Source organism: Nanorana parkeri, unplaced genomic scaffold (genome assembly GCF_000935625.1).
Source record: "Nanorana parkeri isolate BGI_ZX_2015 unplaced genomic scaffold, ASM93562v1 scaffold1562, whole genome shotgun sequence".
NCBI lineage: Eukaryota > Metazoa > Chordata > Amphibia > Anura > Dicroglossidae > Nanorana > Nanorana parkeri.
In genome coordinates, this window is record NW_017307830.1 from 13,758 (window position 1) to 27,376 (window position 13,619).

Below are 13,619 nucleotides of genomic sequence, written 5' to 3' on the forward strand. Positions count from 1 at the left end.
GGGCTCTATGGTGGGCTCTGTGGTGGAGTGTGGGGGGTCTATGGCGGGCTGTGCGGGCTCTACGGTGGACTGTGCGGGCTCTACGGTGGGCTGTGCGGGCTCTATGGCGGACTGTGCGGGCTCTATGGCGGACTGTGCAGGTTCTATGGTGGGCTGTGCAGGCTCTATGGTGGACTGTGCGGGCTCTATGGTGGGCTGTGCGGGCTCTATGGTGGGCTTTGCGGGCTCTATGGTGGACTGTGCGGGCTCTGTGGTGGACTGTGCGGGCTCTATGGCGGGCTGTGCGGGCTCTATGGTGGACTGTGCGGGCTCTGTGGTGGACTGTGCGGGCTCTGTGGTGGGCTGTGCGGGCTCTATGGCGGGCTGTGCGGGCTCTATGGTGGGCTGTGCGGGCTCTATGGTGGGCTGTGCGGGCTCTATGGTGGGCTGTGCGGGCTCTATAGTGGACTGTGCGGGCTCTATGGCGGCTATACCAGGTCATCTATACCAGGTGATGAGAGTCCAGGGGGACCCTCATCACCTTGCTGCCCCCCATGCTGCCCATTGATCTGCAATTCTTAATGGGCACGGTGTGAACGAGCCCCCACTGCTGCAAGCTGCGGACGACCTTCTGAGAAAGCTGAAGCCAACGGATCAGCATGACAGCCAACATGACACGCTGGCTGCAGACCGCCGCAAACTCATCCCAGTCCTGCTCACCAGTCCGCTGTGTAGTCACTGCAGTGGACACAGGAGCAGATGCAATTTGTGGGCGGGGCCTCGGTCACCCAAATTCCTAATCATGTCACCTGTGACTGGGACAACCTAGTTCCCTAATAAGCGGCTGATCCGGTTACACAATCTCACCGATGTCCCGGGATGAAATCAATTCCTTCCTACGCACTGGTACAATAATGGTTTTATATTATCATCTCATTATATTATATATAGAATCGTCTTCTATTGTTACATTCATTCCATCCGATTATTAGAGGCGGAGCTAAACCTTGTACTAGAATGAAGAGGCCCTGTCACACCTATGTACATGAGGCACGACCACGAGTCACATGACCCCATTAGAGTTGTCACCACTTGTTCCATGCAATGACGCAGTGCTGCATTGCAAAGAAAAGTGGGTGTGTCTTATCTAAAGTGGGTGTGTCTCACAAGGTGTGGTTCAGCCATAATGAACATACCGAGATGAGATACCGAGAATGACACCCGGCATACAGGACAAGAGAAGTGGTACTGTGCAGAGTCCATACATACAGAATAGGAGGAGATACCGAGAATGACACCCGGCATACAGGACAAGAGAAGTGATACTATGCAGAGTCCATACATACAGAATAAGAACAGATATCGAGAATGACACCCGTCATACAGGACAAGAGAAGTGGTACTGTGCAGAGTCCATACATACAGAATAAGAACAGATACCGAGAATGACACCCGGCATACAGGACAAGAGAAGTGGTACTGTGCAGAGTCCATACATACAGAATAGGAACAGATACCGAGAATGACACCTGGCATACAGGACAGGAGAAGTGGTACTGTGCAGAGTCCATACATACAGAATAAGAACAGATACCGAGAATGACACCCGGCATACTGGACAAGAGAAGTGGTACTGTGCAGAGTCAGAAGAACAGATACTGAGAATTGCAGCCAGTGACAGTTGCCTGGCTCTCATCATTGGAGGCTCAGGTGTCTCGGTCGGTCCTGTGGGGCTGTAGATGTTCGGTGTCCCCGGGGCCTGGGACTTCCTCTGGGGACACCAATCTTAGTAACAGAATTGTTCCTCTCGCAGGCTGTGTCCTCCTATTGGGTCCATTACGTGTCCGCAGCTCCTGGAATGTTCCATCTCATCACTGGGGGAGGGGGAACCCCGAGAGGCTCATCCTGCAGCTTCATTGATGGACAAATCAACATTGCATCTTCTTATATTTCACCTTCTCTGGTTCCTCCCCTCCCCCCATAAACATGATAATGAGATTATGAAATAAAATATTTCCTTTACAGACTTTATTTTATACCTGGTGATATCATCACTGGTTCTCTGCGCTTCTCTGTGCAATGCAGACAGATGACGGCTGGAGGGAGGGGCCGGCAAGGTGCTGTACACATCTGTCTGGAAACATCCCAGCACCCTGTAGCACCCTGCCTCAGTACTGCTCTCTAGAGCCATTAGCCCTTGTCTCTATAAGAATACATGGGGGATCTACTGTACAGGATGTTCTGAGAGAGTGGAAGATCCCAGAGGAGGATGAAGACCCAGCGGGGGTATCGGAACCCGGCCTCCCTCCACCCAAAACACTCTTTAAACTCTTCTACCTGCCGGCCACCCGCTGGCCAATGCCACTCACACATAACGCATGGTATAGAAGGGTCCATAATAACACAGCGCCACACAGACCGGGGACTCTATGTTATTTAAAGGATGGATCCCCCCATGTCCTTTAAAGGAGGGATCCCCCCATGTCCTTTAAAGGAGGGATCCCCCCATGTCCTTTAAAGGAGGGATCCCCCCATGGTATTTAAAGGAGGCATCCCCCATGGTATTTAAAGGAGGAATCCCCTCATATCATTTAAAGTAGGGATCCCCCATGTAATTTAAAGAAGGGATTCCCCCCATTTTATTCAAAGGAGGGATTCCCTCATGCCATTTAAAGGAGACATTCCCCTGTGTCATTTGAAGGAGGGATCCCCCATGTCATTTGAAGGAGGGATCCCCCATGTTATTTAAAGGAGGGATGCCCATATTATTTAAAGGAGGGATCCCCCATGTCATTTAAAGGAGGGATCCCCCATGTCATTTAAATGAGTGATTCCCCCGTGTCATTTAAAGGAGTGATCCCCCCATGACATTTAAAGGAGTTATCCCCCTGTCACTTAAAGGAGGGATCCATCATCTCCCGTGTCATTTACTGGAAGGATTCCCCCATTTTATTTAAAGGAGGGATCCCCAATGTCATTTAAAGGAGGGTATCCCCCATATAATTTAAAGGAGGGACCCCCTCCCACAGATAGGGTTCAGGTATTCACAATCAGCTTAGTTGGAGTAAGTATATTGAATCACGCTCGTGCGGGCTCACGGGGGTAGGCAACCTCAGGCTCAGCACTCCAGCTGTTGGGGGAACTACAAGTCCCATGAGGCATTGCAAGACTCTGACAGCCACAGGCATGACCCCCAGAGGCAGATTCATGATGGGGTTTGTAGTTTCGAGGTTGCCTCCCCCTGTATCCCATAGAAAGTAGCAACCTTGTATCATGATTTCCATGCAGTGTATGTGGAATGTCATGACGCCCATCACCCGGAGCAGCCCCGTGTATCCGGTGCACCGTCAGAGATGCGCTTTTCTCACATGCCAATAAAAGGAGATGACAACAGGAGGCAAAAGCGTCCTCTCATATTACCCCTCCCCCCCATCCCCCCACCAGACACAACGGCGCGGCCTGTTCACACAGCTTATCTCGCAGATCTTTGCCAACGCAGAGCTTCTGCTCTGCAAGAGTCCAAATATGACGGGCGGCGGCGGGATGGCAAGCAGCAATGTTTCCTTGTTACATATTGAGGAAAGGGAGACTGTTTTCATACTTCCTCCTCACCCAGAAACGTGCCCTCTAGGGGGTGCACCCCAAAAAATAGTTCCCTGCTGGGATAGAGGACAGACTGCTTTACTAGAGAGTAGACAGGTTCTCTTTATTTCTAGCAGGTACATGCTCACCGACATGCACTGAGCACCCATCCCCGGTGCTTTAGCAGGTACATGCTCACCTACATACACTGAGCACACATCCCCGGTGCTCTAGCAGGTACATGCTCACCGACATGCACTGAGCACACATCCCCGGTGCTCTAGAAGGTACATGCTCACCGACATGCACTGAGCACCCATCCCCGGTGCTCTAGCAGGTACATGCTCACCGACATGCACTGAGCACCCATCCCCGGTGCTCTAGCAGGTACATGCTCACCGACATGCACTGAGCACCCATCCCCGGTGCTCTAGCAGGTACATGCTCACCGACATGCACTGAGCACCCATCCCCGGTGCTCTAGCAGGTACATGCTCACCGACATGCACTGAGCACCCATCCCCGGTGCTCTAGCAGGTACATGCTCACCGACATGCACTGAGCACCCATCCCCGGTGCTCTAGCAGGTACATGCTCACCGACATGCACTGAGCACCCATCCCCGGTGCTCTAGCAGGTACATGCTCACCGACATGCACTGAGCACCCATCCCCGGTGCTCTAGCAGGTACATGCTCACCGACATGCACTGAGCACCCATCCCCGGTGCTCTAGCAGGTACATGCTCACCGACATGCACTGAGCACCCATCCCCGGTGCTCTAGCAGGTACATGCTCACCGACATGCACTGAGCACACATCCCCGGTGCTCTTGCAGGTACATGCTCACCTATATGCACTGAGCACACATCCCCGGTGCTCTTGCAGGTACATGGTCACCGACATGCACTGAGCACACATCCCCGGTGCTGCACTCATCCGGGGCACTACAGGTCAGCTGAGCTGATCCGCCCACTTTGTCTGTCCCGGTGGCCATTGTGGTTTGGACATGTTCCCGTTGTCACCGGAGTAGAGGGGACATCCTCCAATGGGGGGGGGACACTTGTTTTCGGTGACAACTAAGAGGAGATTTAATCTAACTTCCTGCTGTGTCTTTGGTACAGGAAGAAGGATCACATGTTGAAAATTCTTATTAAATACCCCCCCAGGGGACCCAGAGCATGGAGCACCTGGTCCCGTTCTGACCCGTGGCCCTATTGCTGAGCTAGTGTGGTCCACAGCTCTCCAGAGCCCCCGGTCCTGATGCAAGTAGTGGGAGGAGTTATGCAAATATGAAACTGCCTTGACGGGTGGGTGTGAAAGGCTGAAGGGAAGGTCAGAGGTCAGATTTAACCCCCAGGGACAAATCCAACATTCTGCGTTGCTACCGGCAATAACGTAGATTAGAATCCTTCCAATGGGGACACCTGTTCCGGTGACAACTGAAAGCAGGTTTTGCCTTGCCAAGGGGAGAGTTCTTCCTGCTGTGTACACAGGACAGGAAGTGATGGAAGCAAAGCGTGGAAGTATGGACGGTTCCTGCTCTGCTTCTAGAGCCCAGGATCCAAACTGAATCAGATGTACTATAGAAAGCCGCCACGTTTCGGGGGCTCAGAACCCCCTTTCTCAGGGCTAATAAGAGAGGACGCATATGGTAAAATGATCAGCGTGGCTCCTCTATGTGCAGGAATCTTTGCTGTCCCCTCAGCCCTGAAATATATCAGTGACTACACCACTTCCAGTCTTCTCTACTATCCACAGCATTAAACAGCATCTGGCTCTTTAAGTATCTTCCCAAATGCCTTGTTTCCTGCACGGTGTCACCTGTCCCCCTCCCGCAGGGACACACCTTTCTAATCTCGGTCTCCACTAACAGCTCAGGGCCAACCTGTGTGACAGGTGCGAGCGGGGAAGGTGCACACCTACCAAACCTGCCAAACAACAGCTCCGAGCCCCAAAGAGGACGGGGGGGAGGTCCCTGGCTGCCTCCTCCAGGATGTCCAGATCCTGGAACCCTGCGCTCTGATCCCCAGCGCAGCCCAAGCCTGTCCGAGGGAATCCAGCTCCTCTCCGCCGAGGAGAACTGGGAGAAGAGTGCCAGGAATGCTCCTCTGGATCCATGCGCTGAGATAAGGTCTGTACATGAGCTGCTGGGGTCACAGGACTGGGGCAAAAACAGCAACCTGTCCACCCTGGAGGGGGCAAAGCAGAGAGGATTGGGGGGGCACTAGGCAGCCGGGGAGGGGCAGTTCTACGAGGCGATTTTATAATCCTAGAAGCTTGTAGGACGCGGGAAATACACTTCACATGAGAGTGCTTCCTCAGATCAGCACTTCTCAACCTGAGTATCATGGAGGATGGGTGCCCCCTTTACATTGGAGGTCAGAGGGATAGATGCCCCCTTTACATTGGAGGTCAGTAGGATGGGTGCCCCCTTTACATTGGAGTTCAGTGGGATAGGTGCCCCCTTTACATTGGAGGTCAGTAGGATAGGTGCCCCCTTTACATTGGTGGTCAGTAGGATAGGTGCCCCCTTTACATTGGTGGTCAGTAGGATAGGTGCCCCCTTTACATTGGTGGTCAGTAGGATAGGTGCCCCTTTACATTGGTGGTCAGTAGGATAGGTGCCCCCTTTACATTTGTGGTCAGTAGGATAGGTGCCCCCTTTACATTGGTGGTCAGTAGGATAGGTGCCCCCTTACATTGGAGGTCAGTAGGATAGGTGCCCCCTTTACATTTGTGGTCAGTAGGATAGGTGACCCCTTTACATTGGTGGTCAGTAGGATAGGTGCCCCCTTTACATTTGTGGTCAGTAGGATAGGTGACCCCTTTACATTGGTGGTCAGTAGGATAGGTGACCCCTTTACATTGGAGGTCAGTAGGATAGGTGCCCCCTTTACATTGGTGGTCAGTAGGATAGGTGCCCCCTTTACATTGGTGGTCAGTAGGATAGGTGCCCCCTTTACATTTGTGGTCAGTAGGATAGGTGCCCCCTTTACATTGGAGGTCAGTAGGATAGGTGCTCCCTTTTCATTGGAGGTCAGTAGGATAGGTGCCCCCTTTACATTGGTGGTCAGTAGAATAGGTGCCCCCTTTACATTGGAGGTCAGAGGGATAGATGCCCCCTTTACATTGGAGGTCAGTAGGAGAGGTACCCCCTTACATTGGTGGTCAGTAGGATAGGTGCCTCCTTTACATTGGAGGACAGTAGGATAGGTGACCCCTTTACATTGGAGGTCAGTAGGAGAGGTACCCCCTTACATTGGTGGTCAGTAGGATAGGTGCCTCCTTTACATTGGAGGACAGTAGGATAGGTGACCCCTTTACATTGGAGGTCAGTAGGAGAGGTACCCCCTTACATTGGTGGTCAGTAGGATAGGTGCCTCCTTTACATTGGAGGACAGTAGGATAGGTGACCCCTTTACATTGGAGGTCAGTAGGAGAGGTACCCCCTTACATTGGTGGTCAGTAGGATAGGTGCCTCCTTTACATTGGAGGACAGTAGGATAGGTGACCCCTTTACATTGGAGGTCAGTAGGAGAGGTACCCCCTTACATTGGTGGTCAGTAGGATAGGTGCCTCCTTTACATTGGAGGACAGTAGGATAGGTGACCCCTTTACATTGGAGGTCAGTAGGAGAGGTACCCCCTTACATTGGTGGTCAGTAGGATAGGTGCCTCCTTTACATTGGAGGACAGTAGGATAGGTGACCCCTTTACATTGGAGGTCAGTAGGAGAGGTACCCCCTTACATTGGTGGTCAGTAGGATAGGTGCCTCCTTTACATTGGAGGACAGTAGGATAGGTGACCCCTTTACATTGGAGGTCAGTAGGAGAGGTACCCCCTTACATTGGTGGTCAGTAGGATAGGTGCCTCCTTTACATTGGAGGACAGTAGGATAGGTGACCCCTTTACATTGGAGGTCAGTAGGAGAGGTACCCCCTTACATTGGTGGTCAGTAGGATAGGTGCCTCCTTTACATTGGAGGACAGTAGGATAGGTGACCCCTTTACATTGGAGGTCAGTAGGAGAGGTACCCCCTTACATTGGTGGTCAGTAGGATAGGTGCCTCCTTTACATTGGAGGACAGTAGGATAGGTGACCCCTTTACATTGGAGGTCAGTAGGAGAGGTACCCCCTTACATTGGTGGTCAGTAGGATAGGTGCCTCCTTTACATTGGAGGACAGTAGGATAGGTGACCCCTTTACATTGGAGGTCAGTAGGAGAGGTACCCCCTTACATTGGTGGTCAGTAGGATAGGTGCCTCCTTTACATTGGAGGACAGTAGGATAGGTGACCCCTTTACATTGGAGGTCAGTAGGAGAGGTACCCCCTTACATTGGTGGTCAGTAGGATAGGTGCCTCCTTTACATTGGAGGACAGTAGGATAGGTGACCCCTTTACATTGGAGGTCAGTAGGAGAGGTACCCCCTTACATTGGTGGTCAGTAGGATAGGTGCCTCCTTTACATTGGAGGACAGTAGGATAGGTGACCCCTTTACATTGGAGGTCAGTAGGAGAGGTACCCCCTTACATTGGTGGTCAGTAGGATAGGTGCCTCCTTTACATTGGAGGACAGTAGGATAGGTGACCCCTTTACATTGGAGGTCAGTAGGAGAGGTACCCCCTTACATTGGTGGTCAGTAGGATAGGTGCCTCCTTTACATTGGAGGACAGTAGGATAGGTGACCCCTTTACATTGGAGGTCAGTAGGAGAGGTACCCCCTTACATTGGTGGTCAGTAGGATAGGTGCCTCCTTTACATTGGAGGACAGTAGGATAGGTGACCCCTTTACATTGGAGGTCAGTAGGAGAGGTACCCCCTTACATTGGTGGTCAGTAGGATAGGTGCCTCCTTTACATTGGAGGACAGTAGGATAGGTGACCCCTTTACATTGGAGGTCAGTAGGAGAGGTACCCCCTTACATTGGTGGTCAGTAGGATAGGTGCCTCCTTTACATTGGAGGTCAGTAGGATAGGTGCATTTCCTCAGTCTCCCCTCCCCCAGTGGTCAGCCTGTACATTGTAACTTTGTAGCAAGGTGAACCTATGATCAGACACTGACTGAATGTCCTGGACTCTATTTAACCACCTCTGATTGAGGTCAGGTGTACAGATGCAATGTAACAACACTGCAGTACTGAGTATCATCCAGCAGATGGTGGAGGAAGGAAACTGACTGTTACAAAAGGGAGGGATGAGGTGAAGTGTGAGGAGAGGGGTTAGGTATAGGTAATATTTTGGGGGGGACAAAGATGGCACCGTCCTTCTGGAGAGGAAAGCAGATGGCGGCATTGTCAGGGGGGAGTCATGTGATCTCTGTGAGAGGTAATACATCCCTGGAAGGGTTACTGGTACCTGACAGGTTTATGATCTTGGTAGTAAATGGCTGACTCTGCCGCCAGGTATTTATTGACCGCTCATATATGTTCCCTGCAGAGCTGATCACTCACCACGACCCCCCCTCTCCCCCCACAGAGTGAACATGGACTCTTCCAGACCCGAACTGCTGCTGGGACCTCTATTTGACGCTCAGGACGATCTATTCCACCCGCAGGGGTTTCCAGGGGCGGACCCCATCACCTTCCCTCTGTCCGAAGGTCACGGATTTCCGGCCGACAAACTCTATGAAGAATGGCAGCTCAGCGCCAGGACGGTAAAGTCTAACCGCAGTCCCTGACAATGTGAAACACCAACAAGGCTCCTGACAGTCATGTGATCTGTGCGTAGGCTGTAGGTCACATGACGGCGCTCAGGAGCAGCATTTTTTTTTTCTTCAAATGTGCGGAGAGGTTTTTTTTTTTACAATGCGATTTGGTAATGCAGACAGTGCGACCGGTCCACTTTTTTTTTGCGTTAACGTTTTTTTGTGGTTTTTGCGTTAACGTTCCCTTCCTGTACGCCATTAACGCCCGCCCGCTGCGGCTTATTAACGATGACTGAAGCGTTTGTAGAGTTGGTTCCGGAAGGTTATTTGCCGCCGCTGATTGCTATCGGTTTTTATGAAGCTCATTAGCGTTTGGCGTACACAAGCGGCGGCGCTATCAGTCGCTCACGGCTGCCAAGGCAAACACACCAGACGAGAGCGTGTACATGTGACACAGATCCGGGTGCTGACCCGCAAAGGACGGGTTAGATCCTAGCAGCCGGCTCTGAAACCAGGATTCCTTCATACGAACGACAACGTAATGGGCGCCGCTTCTCCGCCGCCTGGACAGGAAGTGACTTTTGTTTCCAACTGCACTGATTTTATTTCATATTTGGCGATAACTTCCTGTTTCTGGACAGGAAGTGACTTTTTTTCAACTGCACTGATTTTATTTCATGTTTGGCGCTGACTTCCTGTTTTATCCGATTTAAAAATGCGTCCGGCTCTTGCCTTATGGCGCCGGAAATAACCGCCGCGCTCTCATTGCCTTTGCAGGGCCTGAACGAGCGGGAGGACACCGACGACTACCTGCAGATGATTATCAACCCCAACGACGTCTACAGCACCGAGGCGGCCGCCAGCGAATCGCCGGAGAGCGACAGCGGATTCTCCGATGACCCCCGGCCGGAAACCCCCAGGAGCTGCGAGAAGGGGGCGCCCCTGGCCCTGCCCGCCCCGGTGTACGAGCTGGTGTATGACATCGGCGCCATGGAGGAGCGCAAAGTGGCCGGCGAGATGAGCAGTGTCATATCCATCCAGCTGGGTAACCCGAGATCCACCAATGGGAGCCTGGTTTTTGTTTTGGGTCGTGTCCCCGCTCGGGAGGTTCGCCCTCTAAAAAAAAATGTGCAGTTGTCACCAGGACAGAAATAGAGAGGAAATCTTCCAGTGGGAACACTTGTTCTGGTGGGGGTTTCCTTCAAGTTCCTGTTGTGTCACTGGTACAGGAAGTGAAGGGGAAACACCAAATGGGGCTTCCTTGCCCATCCCAACGCCACTTAGATACACTGTAGGGCCATTTGTCCCCTGGGCCTGGGCACATTTGCACCCTGACCCCATCCCCTGGGTTGTAGTCACCCCCTAATATAAGGACAACTTTATTTAAAGCCGAACACCGAGCACAAATATACTGTTCAAAGGATATAGATCCACCTAGTGAGCACCAAATGCCTTTACAAACCCAGATATTACCTTGTGAGAACAGCAGTGACATCATCAATGTTCTGTACGTAGCCTGTGCAGAGCTGTGGGAGGGGCCCAGCAGACCCCACCCACTACAGGCTGCCTACAGGAGGGGCCGGAGACCAGACCAGCTAGTGAGACCTCTCGCCCCCTTCTCCTGTCATAGAGTCTTAGTTCTCCTGCTGAATCCTTTATCCCTAAAATGAGATACCAGAGCCCATTAAAAAAACCAGCGACGGGGAGGAGGAGCTGGGAACACCAAGATCTGAAAGAGGTGGGGGGGGTGGGGGATCAGACCAAGCTACTTTAATCCAAACGGGGCCCCTCGGGGTAAGGTCACTTATACAGGAAGCAGTCAGAGCGCCAACGTAATGGTTACAAGTGTCCAAAGTGATTTCTTATTAAGGAGTCAATGGAAAAGAACCTGACGCGTTTCAGGGAGTGGCCTAAACCCTCCGAAACGTGTTGCATTTCTTTCTATTGACTATTTGAAAACATCACTGTGGACTCTTTGACTATAAGCATGGTTCTCTGATTGGCTATTGTATAGTTGGATGGTGGGGGAACTCAGGAACCCCCTCCCCCTGCTTTTGGGGGTCTCCTGGTATATATAAGAAGCCAATGAGATTGAGTAATGACGCGTTTCTGTGCCAGCAGAGGATTGGTCATCTCCCGTGCTGATTCCGGAGAGCTGCATCGTGAACGAGCTGGCGCCCCTGCACGCAGGACTCTGCAGGCCGCTGCCGATGCGGGGGTCCTCGCCAGACTTGCTCTCCATGGATTCCCTAGTAAGTGGCCGCACTGTGTCTGTCCCGCGAGTCCCCCCTCGTGGTCCCTATATCATTCTTCATTTCCCCCTCCCCCCACAGTACCCGGAGCTTCACCTGACCGACGAGGAGAAGAGGCTGCTGTCACAGGAAGGGGTGGCCCTGCCGAACAACCTGCCACTGACCAAGGTACCACGTCCTCACCGCACCACATGAGGTCTAAATACGGCTTCACAGAAATGCTCCTGTGACCTAGTGTTGCCCAAATTCGAAAGTGGAAGCACAGCTTGGTCCAGGACACGCCCACTCCGCCCCGCCTACTGACTGGACAGTGAAGGAACAGCACTCTGCTTTCTCCTCCTGTCCTCCCCATACCATCTCCCAGTGCAGGAGGCTGATATACAGACAGGTTATGCTAAGGTAGTGTTGAGGAAAGAGTTTCAACCGGCCGGATAATCCTGATACTGTCTGAAGGAGCAGCTCCCCATGTGGGTTAATAATATTACATAGATAGTATCTCCAATGTACTATTGTTTTAGAACCAATATTTATCACTTTTACCTGTCTCTTACAATACCGATACACATTGTCTGTGTGCCGGCGGTCTCCACCTTCTAGAAAAGGATGCCCTTTATGTTAAATCCTCTGATGTAAATACTGACACATGGTATCTATTCTTTCATAACATGCAGCTCTGATGAAGGCCCCCCCCCTACCCCCCTCCCTAATGCCTACCCACACTCATGATTTGTGGCCCTGATTAAGGGTATCTGACCCCTGAAACGTGTTTTTTTTTTAATATGAGGTATATTTTTTTTTGTGCTGCTCATCATCTGAACAGTCACCTGTCACATAGGCAGAGGAGAACCTCTGACATGACTTGTTTCCTCCACCCCCACAGGCCGAGGAGCGGATCCTGAAGAAGGTGCGGAGGAAGATCAGGAACAAGCAGTCGGCGCAGGACAGCCGTAGACGCAAGAAGGAATATATTGACGGTCTGGAGAGCCGGTGGGTGAGGTGCAGACGGGGGGTGGTTGGGTGGCGGTGTCATGGCGGCAGAGGGGGGAATAATTGGCGCCTTGTACATTGCAGGGTGGCCGCGTGTTCCGCGCAGAATCAAGAACTGCACAAGAAGGTTCTGGAATTGGAGAAGCACAATATGTGAGTAGAGCCGCGGCCTTGTGTGAGCCCTGCAGGATGGGTATGATGGCTGACATGTGTGGAGGGAAGACGGGATGCCTGTTTGGTGTTTGGAGGGGCTGCAATGGCCTCTGTGCGTGCATTAATAGGAAGCTGAGGATCAGCATGACAACCCTTTAACCTTCCGTTGCAGATCTCTGATTACCCAGCTCCGCAAACTGCAGACCCTCATCAAGCAGACGTCCAACAAAGCTACTATGGCTCTGCTGATCTACCCCAACTACCACCCGCTACGCTCCGGGGCCAGCGACAGGGCCACCTACACACCCACCGGAGGTAGGTACACTTTGGTAATCTCCTTTCTATGCAATGATCCCCTGCACACCAGCTGAATTTCACATCAGGCTGTGAGGGAAACTTCTTACCAGATCCTGTCTTTCACTGTGGGGGGTGGGGTGTTCAAGCAGCTTCAAAAAGTGTTCTTTATGGCCATTGTCATTTATTTTTGTAATATTCCCCAGTAATATCCAGGAACATTCTGAACAAAGTGGGGTTCTCTGAGTTCACGGAGCCCCCCCTTCTATCGGAGGGTCCGACACCCGAACTCCGCCTGGAAGAGAAACCCCGGGACGCTTCCGACGGCCCCCCGCGTCCCCCGGAGCAGGATGAGCTGGATAAAGAGGACAGAAACCTTGGGTTGGGACCGCAGAGGCCGGCCCCTGAGGAACCAGTCACCTTGGAAGCTCCTCCCCCAGGACTGAAAGACATATTACAGTTCCACCCGGGAGGCTCTGCCGGGAGGAACCCTTCGAAGACAGCCAGGTCCGACGAGATCTGACCAACGCCGTAGGCCCACACTGGCTTTAGCAACGCAAGCTGCGATTGGAGACGTTACAATTGGACGACGCACTGGTACGCAACAAAGGAGAAGGGGGTGGAGGGGGAGGCGGACCCATAACTGTCAGGTGACTGTGGCACACTCCCCAGAACAACATACCCGCTGTGATGTGTGCATCCCAATTTCTGAAGAGCACAACCCC

The 13,619-nt window shown here is 52.3% G+C and overlaps 1 protein-coding gene across 1 annotated transcript; it reads left to right on the top strand.

The window, feature by feature from the left end:
- Window positions 1–9,025: 9,025 nt before the first annotated feature.
- On the top strand, window positions 9,026–13,417 carry CREB3L4 (cAMP responsive element binding protein 3 like 4). The gene is made up of 8 exons (XM_018570585.1): window positions 9,026–9,217; window positions 9,986–10,253; window positions 11,327–11,460; window positions 11,542–11,628; window positions 12,341–12,447; window positions 12,532–12,600; window positions 12,773–12,915; window positions 13,101–13,417. The coding sequence occupies exons 1-8, from the start codon at window positions 9,047–9,049 to the stop codon at window positions 13,415–13,417; spliced, it is 1,296 nt and encodes a 431-aa protein (XP_018426087.1). The 5' UTR covers window positions 9,026–9,046.
- The last annotated feature ends 202 nt before the right edge of the window (window positions 13,418–13,619 follow it).